Genomic DNA, 15,915 nt, shown 5'->3' with positions numbered 1-15,915 from the left:
TACTAAATAACAAAACTTTAATTTATCAAGAAATTAAATTAGGCATAATTTAAACTATCAAGAATTACTCAAGATTTGAAAAGTAAATCTATAGATAAATCTTAAATCAAGTATGCAACGTTAAATTATCAAGAAATATTTAAAATGCTAAGTAAATAAATATTAAATCACCAAAATATAAGATGTGAAAAATCAAGAGATTGCAAACACAAGAACACACAAAAATACACAACAGATTTATCAATAATAATTTCACTAGAGCAAAATTTCCCTAATATACCTTATTATTCCATGGTGATAAGTAAAATTCACTTTACCTTACACAAGCTTGTGAAAACCTTTGCAAAATCCACAAAACACACATTTTATCGGGCGCTGTTAGGTTTTCCTAAGATCAACACCAGTGGCCACACAAATATTCTGCGTTAACTTTTCTCTTTTGAAGAAAGAGAGAGGGAACCAACGATGTCAGAACAATAAACAGCAATCTCTAAAATCAGAATCAACTGCATTTACTCAAAAATTTATTTGGGTTCGGTGGGAAAATGAAACAACCAGGCGATGCCAGAACAATAAGTGATCAGAGCAATACAATCTTACAAAACATGACATAATCATGATAAAAAAGAAGATAAATAAACCAAACAATGGATGCATTTACATCATGAAAAAATCAAAAAGGCATATATAATTTGAGCAGAAAATCGTATAGGACGAAGCTCTTAATGAAATCTCAACACGATCCAAACATACGGCACACTTTCAAAACAAAGACGATGTTATTATTAAAACGCATTACCAATTTTAAATTACGCTGTTATCTAAATCACTAACTCTTGAGATCTGATATTACACTATATATGATATTTCAACAATTATTATTATTACACAAAACACATGATAAAAAGAAGAGTAAATATACCAAAACAATGGATGATATATGTATAACAAGGCAACATCATGAAAATATATATTATATATATAATACATATATATACATACATATATATACATACATATATATACATACATATATATACATATATATATACATACATATATATACATATATATATACATATACATACATACATATATATACATACATATATATATATATATATATATATATATATATATATATATATATATATATATGTACACACATATATATATATATATATATATATATATATATATATATATATACATATATATATATATATATATAATATATAAAATTATTATTTTGATTTCATACTCCCAGTTTTCTTAAATGACTTATATATATTTCATGTCCTCTCAATGCATGGTATCTCTCTCTCTCTCTCTCTGCTTGGCTTTAATTTTTTTACCGTTCTGGTGATTTTGTATTCTGTGCATGGTATTTGCCTCGTGGAATAAAAAAGAGGCAGAAGGTATATATAAATGTATATAGATTTTCATAACTGTCAAAACATGCAGTTTTCTTAAATGACATCCTCTCCAATTATTATTATTATTATTATTATTATTATTATTATTATTATTATTATTATTATTATTATTATTATTATTATTATTATTATTATTATTATCATTATTATTATTATTATTATTATTATTATTATTATTATTATATTATTCAGTACATGAAACATGTTCATATGCAACAAGCCCACAGGGGCCATTGACTTGAAATTCAAGCTTCCAAAGAATATGGTGTTCATTAGGAAGAAGAGGAAGTAAAGGGAAATACAGAAAGAGGAGATCCCACTTATTAGAAATAAAAAAATAAATAAATTAATAAATAATATAGATAATGTATTAAAATGCAAGAAGAATAGTATTAGGGTAGTGATGCATTGCATTTTCGCTTGAACTTCTGAAGTTCCAACTGCACGACATCCTCTGGGAGGCTGTTCCACAGTCCAACGGTGAGAGGAATAAAGGTCCTCTGGAACAGAGAAGTTCGACAGCAAGGCTCATTTACTGCATATTGGTGCTGCTGTTCAGCGAATCTGGTTGCTCTCGGCAGGTAAAGGGGATCAGGGATCAATTGTGAATGTGAAAGATCTCTGTTGAAATACAACTTATGAAAAAGTGACAAGCAAGAGACCATCCGTCGATGGTCCAAGTCATAACTGCTACTTTAGAAAACAGAAACCTACCATCACAAACCACTCTGTCTAAAAGAAATAAATCTCTGGCAGAAGCAGGCATCCACACCGGAGAACAGTATTCTAGTACAGGAAGTACAAATGACCTGAAACATGTTGCACTGATTTTACCACTGTTATAAATATATGAGGCCTTACATGCAATACATAACTTTCGTGCAGCATTTGCTGAAACTTTCAATAGATATTTCTCAAAAGTCAGATGTGAGTCCAAGGTTGCACCTAGAATAGTTAAAGCTTCAGACTCGTTCTGCAAAGTTCCATCCACCTGAAGGGGAGGATGGGGTGGGAAATCTGTACAACATCTGCCAATCAACAGTGTTTTTGTTTTACTGGAGTTCAGCCTTATATCCCACTGACTACACCATTCCCTGATCCGGCCCATGTCCCGACTGAGGCTGAGGACAGCTTCATTTCTTATAAGTGGAGACTATTACACCCACAAGTGTTACCTCATCGGCATACTGAACAATGTTGTTTTCCAGGCCAATAATCATGTCACTTGTATACACTAAAAATAACAGTGGACCAAGAACACTGCCCTGTGGAACTCCAGACACAACAGGTCTTGGTTCACTCAAGATCCCGTCAACTGCAACTTGCTACTGCCTACCTGTAAGGAAATCTTGAAGTAATCCTAAAACATATCTACCCACTCCGAGATTCTGAAGTTTATAATATAAATAATGGCCTTGTGATTTACTAAATCGAAAGCAGCACCAAATTCAAGTTTGAATTACTCGGCACTCAAAAAGCTCATCAAGGTGCAATTGCAAATGGCATGTCAGGTCTAAAAGAGCATTGTAGTACCTAACTGCTTCCTGTATGCAAACTATCAGCTAACAATCCTTTAGATTCCACATACTTATATAGTGGCTTAAAAATAAGCGTTTCAGCAACTTTGGAGAGCATAGGGAGAATAGAGATTGGCCTGTAGTTACTGCAATCTGCAGATATGCCACTCTTTGGAACAGGCACTGTATTACTAAACTTGCGCTCATCCGCAAAAATACTACATCAACATAATCTATAAAATCTAGTAATCTTGGGAGACAACACACTGGAAACTTTTAAAAAAACAAAGGGAGGAAACCATCAGGATCTTCTCCACCCCAGCTATCAAGATTATCCAGAATTTTCTTAACATCCCTGGAGCGAAATGCAAATTTTGTAAGAATAGGTTCAGGATGACAAGTATCAGGGAGAGGGACATCCTCAGCTGACTGCTTAGCTTCAAAAGCTCGATGAAGCAGTTCAGCCTTTTCCCTAGGGCCAGTAACCAATCTACCATCATCTGTTAGTAGTAGTGGAATGGAAGACGAGACAAAAGATAGATGATGCCAATTTGGTCCACCACAGATGAGGCTGAGTAATTCCTTCAAGCTTCCTCTTCAAGGAATTATTGTAATTTCTCTCGGCTTTACGGTAAGTTCTATTCGCTGCACGGCGAGACTCAACAAAAATGGTGTAATTTTCGTTTGAACGATTTTGTCTCCATGGTTTGAATTTGGTGTTTGTCATGGTAGGCTCGTCTACATATATCATCAAACCATGGCCGGTCATTGTACTAAATTTGATGACCTTATTAGGGACTCATCTTATTAAAACAGCCATCAGCATTTCATTTAACTTCTTGGGATCAGGATCTAATATAGCAACTGAAATATTAAGTGCCTGACAAACTTTAATAATGCGATCCCAATTGGCTCTCGATTTCAGCTAGACCGTTATTAGGAATATACTGATTGACAGATATGTCCATCTCAATGGCGCAATGATCAGAAGTGTCTATATATTCACTACCTTGGACTTCACAATATCTGGAACATCTGTCAATATGAAGTCTAATCTGTTATCAGAAATGAGTGTGGGTTCCTCAATTAGCTGGACAAAATCGGAGGATACACATAACTCAAGAGCAGACTGGCCATATGTTGACCTGTGGAATTTTAATTTAGCCACTCAATGTGCTTTGCATTACAGTCTCCACTTTAACAAATGAAGCTTTTGAGTTCTATGGCTGAGTCATAAAAATCCTTTCCAAAAGGCAGTCATATATAGAAACGTCGATATTTGGATTGCGGTAGATAAGAGTACGTAAACATTATAGAACTTACTGAAGATTTTAAAACCAAGAATTTCTTGGCAACTACATTCAAAATTTTTCTGACGATAAATAGGTCGTCCGTGGTTATTACACTTTGAGCAAATAATAAATAAATCAAGCCAGCAAACCCCAGGATTAAAAACTCAACCTTTGACTTGTTACTGCTTACAAGAGTCTCAGATAAAAACATCAAATAGTTACGGGCACAACTCTGGCGATCAAGAAAATCTGATCTTAAGCTCCGAATATTTAAGTAAAGTACTTTGTAATTTTTTCTACGGTAATGAGTAACAGGCCCAGTGTTCTACTCAATGTTTCCTGAAAGAACTAAAATGAATATAAAATCAGTATCAGAAAATAAACACTCATAACAACAGTAAAATTATAAAAATCAGCAGAACAAAAATCAATAAATCAACACTTATTTACATTACTTACAAACATTCTGTTGAGAGTATAAACAAACATCACCATATGTCACTGAAAAAAGGAAGTAACTAGTAAGGCTTTACCAGGTTTGCCACAACAACTGAGGGATGATGGGTGAAGGAAACGATTAGGTAAAGACGAAGGCACTTTTGATAATCCACTACAATTTTGCCAGACTAGTGAAAAACAGGAAAATGAATGGAGTGATAAATGTCTGATTGTACTTAGGCAAGGGAACAAACACTATAACTGTACAATTTCTCCTGGTTGTATTTTACCTCTCTTAGAGGAATTGCACTAAAGCTAAAGGGTCCCTTCTCAAAATGGTTTGATTTTTGGAGTGTTCTTCTAAGAGAGTTGCCTGCTAAGACTAAACATATATCACTTTCACACCTTGTACACATTACCCATTAATTTAGGAAACAATGAATCTAATTACTTTTTGTGTGTGGGCAAATGAAAGTTCCTATATATGTATAGATGCCTTTATCAGGACTTTACACACAAAACAAACAAATTTATTTCTAAGTTCAATAGTTATATGTATGTATAAATAGATATAAAAGACAATCAAAAAGATTTATTATTAATTGATAACATATATATATGATTAAATTTGTGTGTATATATATATATATCTCAATCAAGTTTATATATATATAAAACTCTAATTTATTATAGATATAAAAGAAAACAATTTATATATATATAAGATTCAAATATATTAACTATCAATAAAGTGTATATATATATATATATTAAACATATACCTGATTAATTAAACTCAAGATAAATGTTCATATAAAATATGATTATTTACTTTTTTGACTCATTTATCACAAAATCTTATTTTACACCCAAATATTTTATATGAAATCTCAATAATAAATATGCATAATATATAAATGCAAAGTAATCACCATATTATAAACTTTGTAACAGTAATTATAAAATTATAGTAACATGATAACACAGACATATAAGAATGATAAAATGTATGCAAAATGGAAATATACCAATATCATTTCTAACACAAAATATGTTTAAAGATTATATCAATCTTTATATAAAAGATTACCATATGTGTGTATCATGTATATTTAAAAAGGTTAAAATATATGTATATATATATAATATAGAGTTTATTACAGACAACATTTATATATATATCATAAGTATATATTTTATATATATATATATAAATGATATATAATATAACAGCAAGATATATATTTTTAAAACTATATGTATATATATAATAGATATGTTTCATATCTTATCAAATATATTTTAATAATTATATTTCATATAGAACATCACTAACTATATAACATAATAAACCAGTAAACATCACATTATATTATATTTTGTAAAAATATACCATCACACATTTTATATACAATATATTGTACAGCACATATATATACCTTGGATCAGTATAATGTGTTTATATCAGATGAATACATTATATCTTATATTATATATTTTAATAAAATTTATATATACCAATATGATAGCAACTAGTTTAACATCACATATATATAATATATATATATAATGGAATTATTGAGATATATTATATATATTATATATAAAATATATAATAGATATAAAATATATAGTATAGATAGAGATATATAAAATAGATATATAAGAGAGATATAAATATATATGTGTATAATATATATCCATTGGATATTATTTTCTGACTATATATATATATATATCTGGATATAGCACTGCATATTATATCTCCAACAAGCTCTGCCACATGTATAATACATGATACAAAGTATACATATATATTATATATATATATAGGTATACATGTATATATGGTATACATACATGGCTGGATATATACATATATATATATATATATATATATATATATATATATATGATGGACAATTATATACAGTATGACACTCACACACTTGAACAAACAGAAGGAAGTATTTTGGATATAAAACAATGTGCCGGCTGTCAACATTTATATATACTCAACTACCTTTTATATATCATTCTCTCTTTCTCATATTTTCAAAAAAGAATAAGCAAAGAGATATATAATAAACATGGAACAGATATATGTAGAACAAATATATAACAGGCAATTTATATATATTGGCTGACATATCACTCATTCACAGTTGATGAAAAGGGTATGATAAATGACTATACAAAAGTATATATATATATATATATATATATATATATATATATATATATATATATATATATATATATTTATATTTTATATTGTTACAAACTTCCTTTTGACCATTTGTTTTATGCTTTTTTCAGCATTAATATTGAGATACGAATCATATTTAGATGCTAAAGAACTACAAAATTAACTGACATTTTCCCTTGCCCCCATTATCCCTTCTGGCTGCCCAGATGTCAAATGGGCAGACGTCCCCCAAGTAATTAAAAAATCATCTTGTCAAATCTGATTATCACCACCCAGGGGAGTTAGTAACCTTTCTCACACATTAAAGAAAATCCCTTTGAGACTTCACACCCTCCACTTATTGTTAACCAGTCCCCAGTCAATTTATCCGAGATCTATTTGAGGGAAAATTCTCCCCGCCTTGCTACCTGCAACCGCTACCTGTGGGTTACTTCCTTGACCTGTCCCTCACCTGCATCTCCGCCCTCATGACCTCGCCTCTCACGTTTAATCATCTCACTATTGTATCTCTACCCCCGAACCTTTTACTGGTCGGCTCTCAACGATCTTTCTAGATACCTGCCGGGATTATCAGCGTGCCCTGAGAAGAGGAAAATAGATGACCTCATTAAGAATGAACTGTCAAAACACGACCACCATCGATGCCAATGTGGTATAATATTGGCTGCTATGGGACAACCTTTGCTAGTGTACCCTAAGACGTCTGCCCCTGTTGCGTATCCTGTTGGATAGGGATTCTGAGTGAGTTCCCCCTAGACGTCTCTGTGATACTGTCACTCTGAAGGTGGTCCTTACCAAACCACCTTGAACCTTGAGCACAAATGACTCTGTGATCCCGAGGCGCCCTTCTGCTTCTCATCTAGTTTCCTCTATGGTGGGGAACTGTAACGCAACACTGCTGCCATGGTTATTCCTACTACGAGAACTGGCTCTAGCCTACCCAAGTCCTGTCCACGGGCCAACGTAAAGTGATTGGAAGTTGTTTGTCTGGTCTCACCATTTTGCCTTTTACTTGAATTTTCCACCTGTTCTCCTGTTCTCATATCCATTCTCTTTTGAATTCTCCCTCAGAGATTTCTATTGATTTTGACTGTGGTGTATTTGGTTTTATAAGTATTGGAATAACAGTGTTAACTTTATTTTGCTTCGACGGCAGTGATAAAAGTTTAATGTTAAAGATCAGTGTTTTGTTGCCTGCTACTCAATTTTACTTAAGTATTCCAATTTAACTTTCACCCGTAATTCCCTCATGTGTTACATCACCTGCATTGCAGATCCGTGTTGCGAGTAACCTGTTGTGTGAAATTGCCTGTAGATCAATGGTGCCATCTCCTTGCAAACTGCCTGTGCCATATCCGGTCGAGATTATCTGGGTTTTCCAGAGTGAATAATCGTTTCGGTCGCAGTTCCCCATCTTGTACTACCTAAGGATCCTATCCCCCTTCCACAAAGTGTGTGAGCCTAGTCAGGCATAGTTACATCGCTTGCAATAGTGTGGCACTCTTGTTTGTTTATTTTCATTTAGTACAGTAATTTTGATATTGCCACGGAGCTCCATTGATAGCTCCTGTATACAGTATATTTTATCTTCTGATACCTTTAGTGAATTTTATGTTTTAAGTGGACACCCTAAGTTTACCTTGCACTCTTCTTTTGATATTGAGTAGAGTTAATTTCACTAAAGCAGTTTTCATTTCTGATCACTGGAGCGTGGCCCCCCCTAGTCAGTCGAAGTTTCCAAAAAGGCATGACTTAAGAGCCATCCCTCAACCTTCACGGCTTCGCCCGTGACAATATCTACCTACACATACATACATACATACATACATACATACATACATACATACATACATACATACATACATACATACATACATACATACATATATACATATATATATATATATGTTTTTATATATATATATATATATATATATATATATATATATATATATATATATATATATATATATATATATATATATATATATATATATATATATATATATATTAGTAAAATGATATGTTTAACACCATTTCCATTAGGACATGTATATACTTAAAAATAGAAAATTAATAAAAACATTGTATTATCTAAGCCAGATAAGGGTAACGGCATTGTTATGTTAAACAGAAATGATTACGTCGAAAAAATGGAAGCTGTACTCTATGACAATTCAAAATACAGAAGACAAGATCAATTACCAATTAAGAAAGCTCAGAAAGAATGGTTCGATTAGCGAAGAAGAATATAACTAGTTGTTTGTAGGTGGGTCTTCACCATCAATATTGTACGGACTACCAAAAGTTCACGAAAATGGAATACCTTTAAGACCTACTCTGTCTGCCACTCTGTCTATATTAAAGCTCTTCGTTGATTAGTCGGAAAAATGCTGTGGACTGGCACTCGCTGACGCCAAAGTTCGATTCCCCGGCCGGCTGATGAAGATAGAGGAATTTACTACAGAAGTGAAAGAAATTCATTAAGAAAGCTCATAAGAATGGTTGATTAGTGAACAAGAAGTTGTAGGTCCCGTTGCTTTGTAACCAATTGGTTCTTAGCCATCGTAAAATAAGTCTAACCTTCAAAAGTTCAGGAAAATGGAATGTTATTAAGCTCAGTGGTCTGGTAAAACCAAGGTGCCCCCTTTAAAGCACCATCCTATAAACTAGCGAAATTTCTAAATCAGTTTTCTACAGCCATTGACAGAAAATCAGTATACACTGAAAAACACGTATGAGTTCAAGAACATCATCAATTGTTTTGAAATACCCGAAGGACGCGTGCTGGCAGGCTTTGACGTTACCTCCCTATTCATAAACGTTCCTATAAAAGAAGCAGTTGATATAGTTTTCAACCCTATTTACAGTAACATTGAACAAGTGAGAAATATCTCAAAAATTTAAAATGCTCCTTAACTTACGCATAAACGATAACCACTTTTTATTCAATAATTTTGCACTGCAAACAATTTGAGGGTTTCGCCATGGGATCTCCACTTTCAGCCCCAATGGCCAACATATTTCTGTGTTTTCTTGGAAAAAAAGATGGCTTGATGATTGTGCCCTAGAGTTTAAACCAATCATTTATCACAGGTATGTTGACGACACATTTTTGGTTTTCAGGCATCTACGCCACGTCCAGCAGTTCCATGATTACTTAAACAGTAAACACCCTTGTATTCAGTTTACCGTGGAACGCAAAGAAAATAATATTCTTAACTTTTTAGATGTAAGCATTACCAAAAATACCGTAAACAGTATGTCACTCTTAAGTTTCAGAATTTTCAGAAAGTCCACTTTTACCGGTCTTGGAATAAATTTCCAAAGTGCTACATTCTTTAACTTTAAAATAAAGATTTTAATACATAAAGCATATTCTCTTTGCAGCTCCTAGCAGTCATTTGACTCAGAAATAAAATTTCTTTTAAACTATTTAAAAAAGATAATGTTTATCCTAGTAACATATATAATATATAAAAAACAAAAAGTTCTTAAATAAATCTCTCAGTACAAATAGCAAACTAGAAATGCCAAGGGTTGATAAACTGACTATGTATTTTAAATTGCCATATATAAGTGACCACTGTTCTAAATACATTATAAAAGAACTAAAAAATATGTTTAAATATAGTTTTCTCCACATTAACCCCAAGTTAATATTTACCAACAACCGTACTATTCAAGCATTGTTAAACCCTAAGGATAAACTACCTTCAGACCTTTTGTCTGACATCACCTATATTTACAAGTGTGACGCCTGTAACGTCACCTATATTGGCCAGTCAAAGAGGTCAGTCCGGACAAGATCTTCCGAACTTTATGGCATTTCTCCTCGCACTGGTTGCTTGGTTGCTTGCTGGCCAAGCAAACCAGATCACCGATTTTACAACATATATAGAGGAATGCCATACAGGTAGAAGATTAGAAAATTGTAGTGTTCTTGGTACTTTTAATGAAGAATCATTATTGAAAATCTCTGAGTCGATCGAAATATTTTTTTAGAAAACCAGGTCTTAACCTTGACAATTCATCTTAGCCCTTGCTTTTGATAAAAATTTAATAATTCATTTATAATGTAAACTGTTCGATTTCTGTTTTACCCAATAAGTAGTTTATCGAAGAAGAAGAAGAAGAAGAAGAATGATGCTATTGTAAATGATTTTAAAGATTTTATCAGTTATCTCTATTGTTGTTAACTTTGCTCATCTCCCTCAGCCAATAATAACTGTATAATATTTGAACTATTAAAATAGTGTCATGTTTCATTTCCCTTGAAATGTTGAAGCCATGTGGACATGAGAGAGAGAGAGAGAGAGAGAGAGAGAGAGAGAGAGAGAGAGAGAGAGAGAGAGAGAGAGAGAGAGAGAGAGAGCCATCCATTTGATAGGATGAAATATCTCCTTTTCTCCCTCGATGCGCTCATGCCTCCCGTATTTATCGATTAGGAAGTGGGGGTAAGGATGGGGAGGGAGTTTAGAGTTTGCAGTGAAGTTACTGATAATGTACCTCATACTCACTATAGCCGGGATGTATCTCATAACAAGAAGAAGAAGAACATCACCAGAAGAAGAAGTTTATCTGGAGGAAGAAGAAGAAGAAGAAGAAGGAGGTGTTGAATAAATTGCTGTTTTCAGTTTGCATGAGAAAATACGTTGGGTAAAGGGAGAAACAAGATATTCGAAGAAGAAGAAGAAGAAGAAGAAGAAGAAGAAGAAGAAGAAGAAGAAGAAGAAGAAGAAGAAGAAGAGGAGGAGGAGGGGGAGGAGGAAGAGGAACAAGAAGAAGAAGAGTATAAAATATTCTGAATATGTTTCAGATGGAGATGGTGTATATATAATGTAGAGTATTATGCTGCAACAAACAAAAAACCTTCAATAACACCATTCAAGAATATTGTCTTGGTTATGTCTTAAGGATTGGTAAGATACGGTAAGTCCTAAGAAACATCCTACTTCCTTTTTTATCTCTCGTGCTACTTTCTTCAGCTGAAAGTAAACATAAAAAGTTGCCATTAAGTAAAGTACATAAAGCAGCACATAAACAATGCGAGAGGATACTGAAATGAGTAACTTCTTGAAATTTGTTCAAAAGAAACTAAAACCACCAATACCCATCTTCCCTGTGAAGTGTTGGGCGTAAGTTATATATGAATGAAAGCTCATATCGGTTTCTCTATCCAGAAATCACCTGAATCAGCATATATAAATATATATATATATATATATATATATATATATATATATATATATATATATATATATATATATATATATATATATATATATATATATATATATATATATATATATATATATATATATATATATATATATATATATATATATATATATATATATATATATATATATATATATATATATATATATATATATATATATATATATACACAGTATATACATATATATATAATATATACACATATATACAGTATATACATATACATATATATATATATATATATATATATATATATATATATATACATACATACATACATACATACATACATACATACATACATACATACATACATACATACATACATACATACATACATACATACATAGTATTTAAGTTATGGAGTACTGGTGTATTTCTAGTACTAAACTGTTTCCCAAGCAGGGATCGATCATGATAAAAAAAAAGCAACACAACAGTCACTGCCACATTCATTCTTTAACTCTGAATCGTAGATAAACACCCTGGGTCTTTAGCTACCTCATATACTGTACCTACCCACAAGGCTCATCAGCAGTGTTTCTGACAAACCTAAACATACTGCACTGTTCACCTCTACCTTGCATACACTGTTATACTCTCTTAATATTAAGGTCATTCTTTTACAATAGCCCCTTCACCCAGTCCCTCCAGCTCTTTTTAAGTCTTCCGCTCCTCCTCCCTCACAAGCAAGGAAATTAATAGCATGTGTGCAAGAGATTCAGAAGAGAACTGGAGTGTCTTTGTAAGGCAAAGCTGGCATCTTTGAAGGGGTTGTGGAGCCAACTCTCTTATATGGAAAAGAAGTGTGGATGATGAATACAAATGAAAGAAAAAAAGGCGAAGTTATCGAGACGAACTGTAGGCAGACTATATGGGGCGCAAAATTTGAACGGGTGAGGAACGTGGGGAGACAAAAGAATGGTAAAAGGTTAATGTAAGTGAAATGTTGAATAACTGTATCTTTAGATGGCTAGGTCATGTGAAGAGATTGGAGGTAAAGTATACCTTAGTTTGACCAGACCACTGAGCTGATTAACAGCTCTCCTAGGGCTGGCCCGAAGGATTAGACTTATTTTACGTGGCTAAGAACCAATTGGTTACCTAGCAACGGGACCTCAAGCTTATTGTGGAATCCGAACCACCTTATAGCGAGAAATGAATTTCTATCGCCAGAAATAAATTCCTCTAATTCTTCATTGGCCGGCGGAGACTCAAACGCGGGCCCAGCAGAGTGCTAACCGAGAACTATAACGACCCGTCCAACGAGGAACTTATTGATTGGAGGTAAAGACAGGATAGTGAAAACAGGGTACAGTACGAGTGTGTAAAAGAGGAAGGTAGAAAAAATATCTAAAGAGTCTGGATAGCCGACGTGAAAAAGGTAAAGGAAAGGAGGGTCTTGATATCCAAGAGGCATGAGAGCGCTTACAAGATAAAGATGAACAACTGTTGGGTCACGGGGTTAGGCATGCTATTGACGAGTCCTTTTTGCAGGTGTTTGAAGGGACTTATGTGTGAGTTATCTGCACAGGTGGTTAATCCTCAGTTCACCATTTAAATTATGGTGAGAAGGATCTTCATCTCTGTCTTTCTCTGAATCCACCCCCTCTCAGGGACAGAATTTCACCTCGAAAAAAACATATATTTCACCCACACATACAAATCGGCAAATAGAATGTGCAAATAGTGCTGACTGGGAGTATCTTTTTTTTTTACCTTTCTGACATTTTTTCTGAATCCAAATCCTTGACGATTATTAGATCAGCTCTTCCCGATCGCATCTCCTACTCCAGGAGTACAAGGGCAGTCCATTTGCCCAACCCTCAAAACAGAATTTTCTCCTTCACATTTCTTTTATTTGTTCCAACGTTCTCTCTCTCTCTCTCTCTCTCTCTCTCTCTCTCTCTCTCTCTCTCTCTCTCTCTCTCTCTCTCTCTCTCTCAAGATTTTCTTATTTTTTAAAATTTTGGTTCTCCTTATAGGTTGTGAATATGTAAGTCATTCTGTTAGCATGATTGAAAAATTTTAGGGAACAGATTTTTAGGAGTTTCTGTATTAGAGGTTTTCTGAGTTCCAGGGAACAAGCTATTAGATTTTGGTGTGGTTGTTAATTCAGAATTTTACTTATTTTTGGTTTGTTAGTTATCACTGATTTTGCTGACTGATAATTCCCTTTTTCTTCAAATCCTACTTTTTCTAATATCCACTTCCACCATTCTTTTCTTACGAGCTTTTCCGAATTTCTCTCCTCTCTACGGCGTCTCTTCGTTATCTAAAATCAATATTGCATCACTGGCACACCTCAGAAATTCCATCTGTAACAAACAACTTCTTCTCTTGCATCACAAATTTGCATCTACGTTGTAGGACATTTTCCTAATATCCTCCCATCTGTCTTAATAACAAACGGTAAGTGAAACAAAAGTCAGAATTGCATTATATCTACCTGAACACCAAATTACTTACTCTCCATTTTACATATTCTTAAAAAAAAAAAAATACTTACTTTTCTGCACTAAAACCTAAACTCACTGTTGAAAAATATCATCCACAATACTTACAATACAGCTTCATTAACTCTGACGTCACTATATTAAAAATATAAGCTTCTTCCTTTGCTTCTAAACCCCTTCCGTGTCTAAACCCACTTTGCTCTTCCCCTATGATAGCACCTGTAATCAGTCTCACCTTCTCAATCAGAACTCTTCCATACATCTTTTCAAGTACACTAAACAGCTTTTACCCTATAATTCTTGGAATCTCTTCTTATCATACCTCCTGTTATACAAGGAGATAATTATTACTCTCATCAATTCTTTTGGAAAGTTTCCCTTGTGTAAATATACCTTACTCACCCCAGTCATCCAGTGAATTACTCTCTCCCTACCATAACGCAGCATCTCACTGGTAATCCTATCAACTACTGGCGCTTCTCCATTCTATAACTTTCTTACAGCTTTCCTTTACATCCTCAACAGCTATCTCCACTCAGTTTCCTCTTTTTAGATGTTCAATCATCTTTCGAAATACGTATACCATTCACTTATGGCTCTTTTTCACGCAATTGTTTCATCATCACAAACTAACACTTTATGAAATTGACCTTTATTATTTGTGTTGTTTTAGTTGTTGGCGGTGGTGTTGTGAAGCTCTGTTCCATTTCAGATTTACTTTCCTACTTCATTTAACGAAATAGTTTTATTACAGAATTTGTTTTCTCTACTCAATTTGCATGAAAAGGTTTGCCTTTTGCAAGAGGTGCTTTAAACTTCAGATTAAGCAAATACTCATCGGAGCAAGGAAATTGAGGAGGAATAAAGCGAGGTTCTCTCTCTCTCTCTCTCTCCTCTCTCTCTGAAAAGTGCTCTCATACACCTTTATACACACACACACACACACACACACACACACACACACACATATATATATATATATATATATATATATATATATATATATAATGTGCACGTGTGTGCACATTATATGTGTATACTTGTGCACACACGCCATGTCACATACATCAATATTGCATTATATTTATTCAGTATTTTGAACCCAAAAGTCCCTTAGAAAATTTACCCTTTTCCATTTAGTCCATCGTTCATTCTAAGATTATTCTGGCGAGTCCAGGTAAAGATAGCTGTTGCACTGCCAGATAGATCAGGCCTTTTATAAAAATCTCCTTCCGCGCCCAAGCGCACTTACGCAAGGGCCCGTGCTGGCACAAAGACGATTTACCCGAAACCAACCACCAACCAGCTACCGTTAATTCCATTTTG

At 33.4% G+C, this 15,915-nt stretch overlaps 1 protein-coding gene across 1 annotated transcript in view; it reads left to right on the top strand.

Moving 5' to 3' along the window:
* Nucleotides 1–11,700, top strand: part of LOC136827823 (chromo domain-containing protein cec-1) — a 31,099-nt gene extending 19,399 nt beyond the window's left edge. The window contains exon 2 of the mRNA XM_067085283.1: nt 11,558–11,700. Within this exon, the coding sequence (XP_066941384.1) occupies nt 11,558–11,700 (143 nt within the window). The remainder of the gene's footprint in view (nt 1–11,557) is intronic.
* The last annotated feature ends 4,215 nt before the right edge of the window (nt 11,701–15,915 follow it).

This window comes from Macrobrachium rosenbergii, chromosome 42, assembly GCF_040412425.1.
Source record: "Macrobrachium rosenbergii isolate ZJJX-2024 chromosome 42, ASM4041242v1, whole genome shotgun sequence".
In the NCBI taxonomy this organism is placed as follows: domain Eukaryota; kingdom Metazoa; phylum Arthropoda; class Malacostraca; order Decapoda; family Palaemonidae; genus Macrobrachium; species Macrobrachium rosenbergii.
The sequence above is the reverse complement of the archived record's forward strand: the minus strand, read 5'-3'. Positions and strand labels throughout refer to the sequence as shown.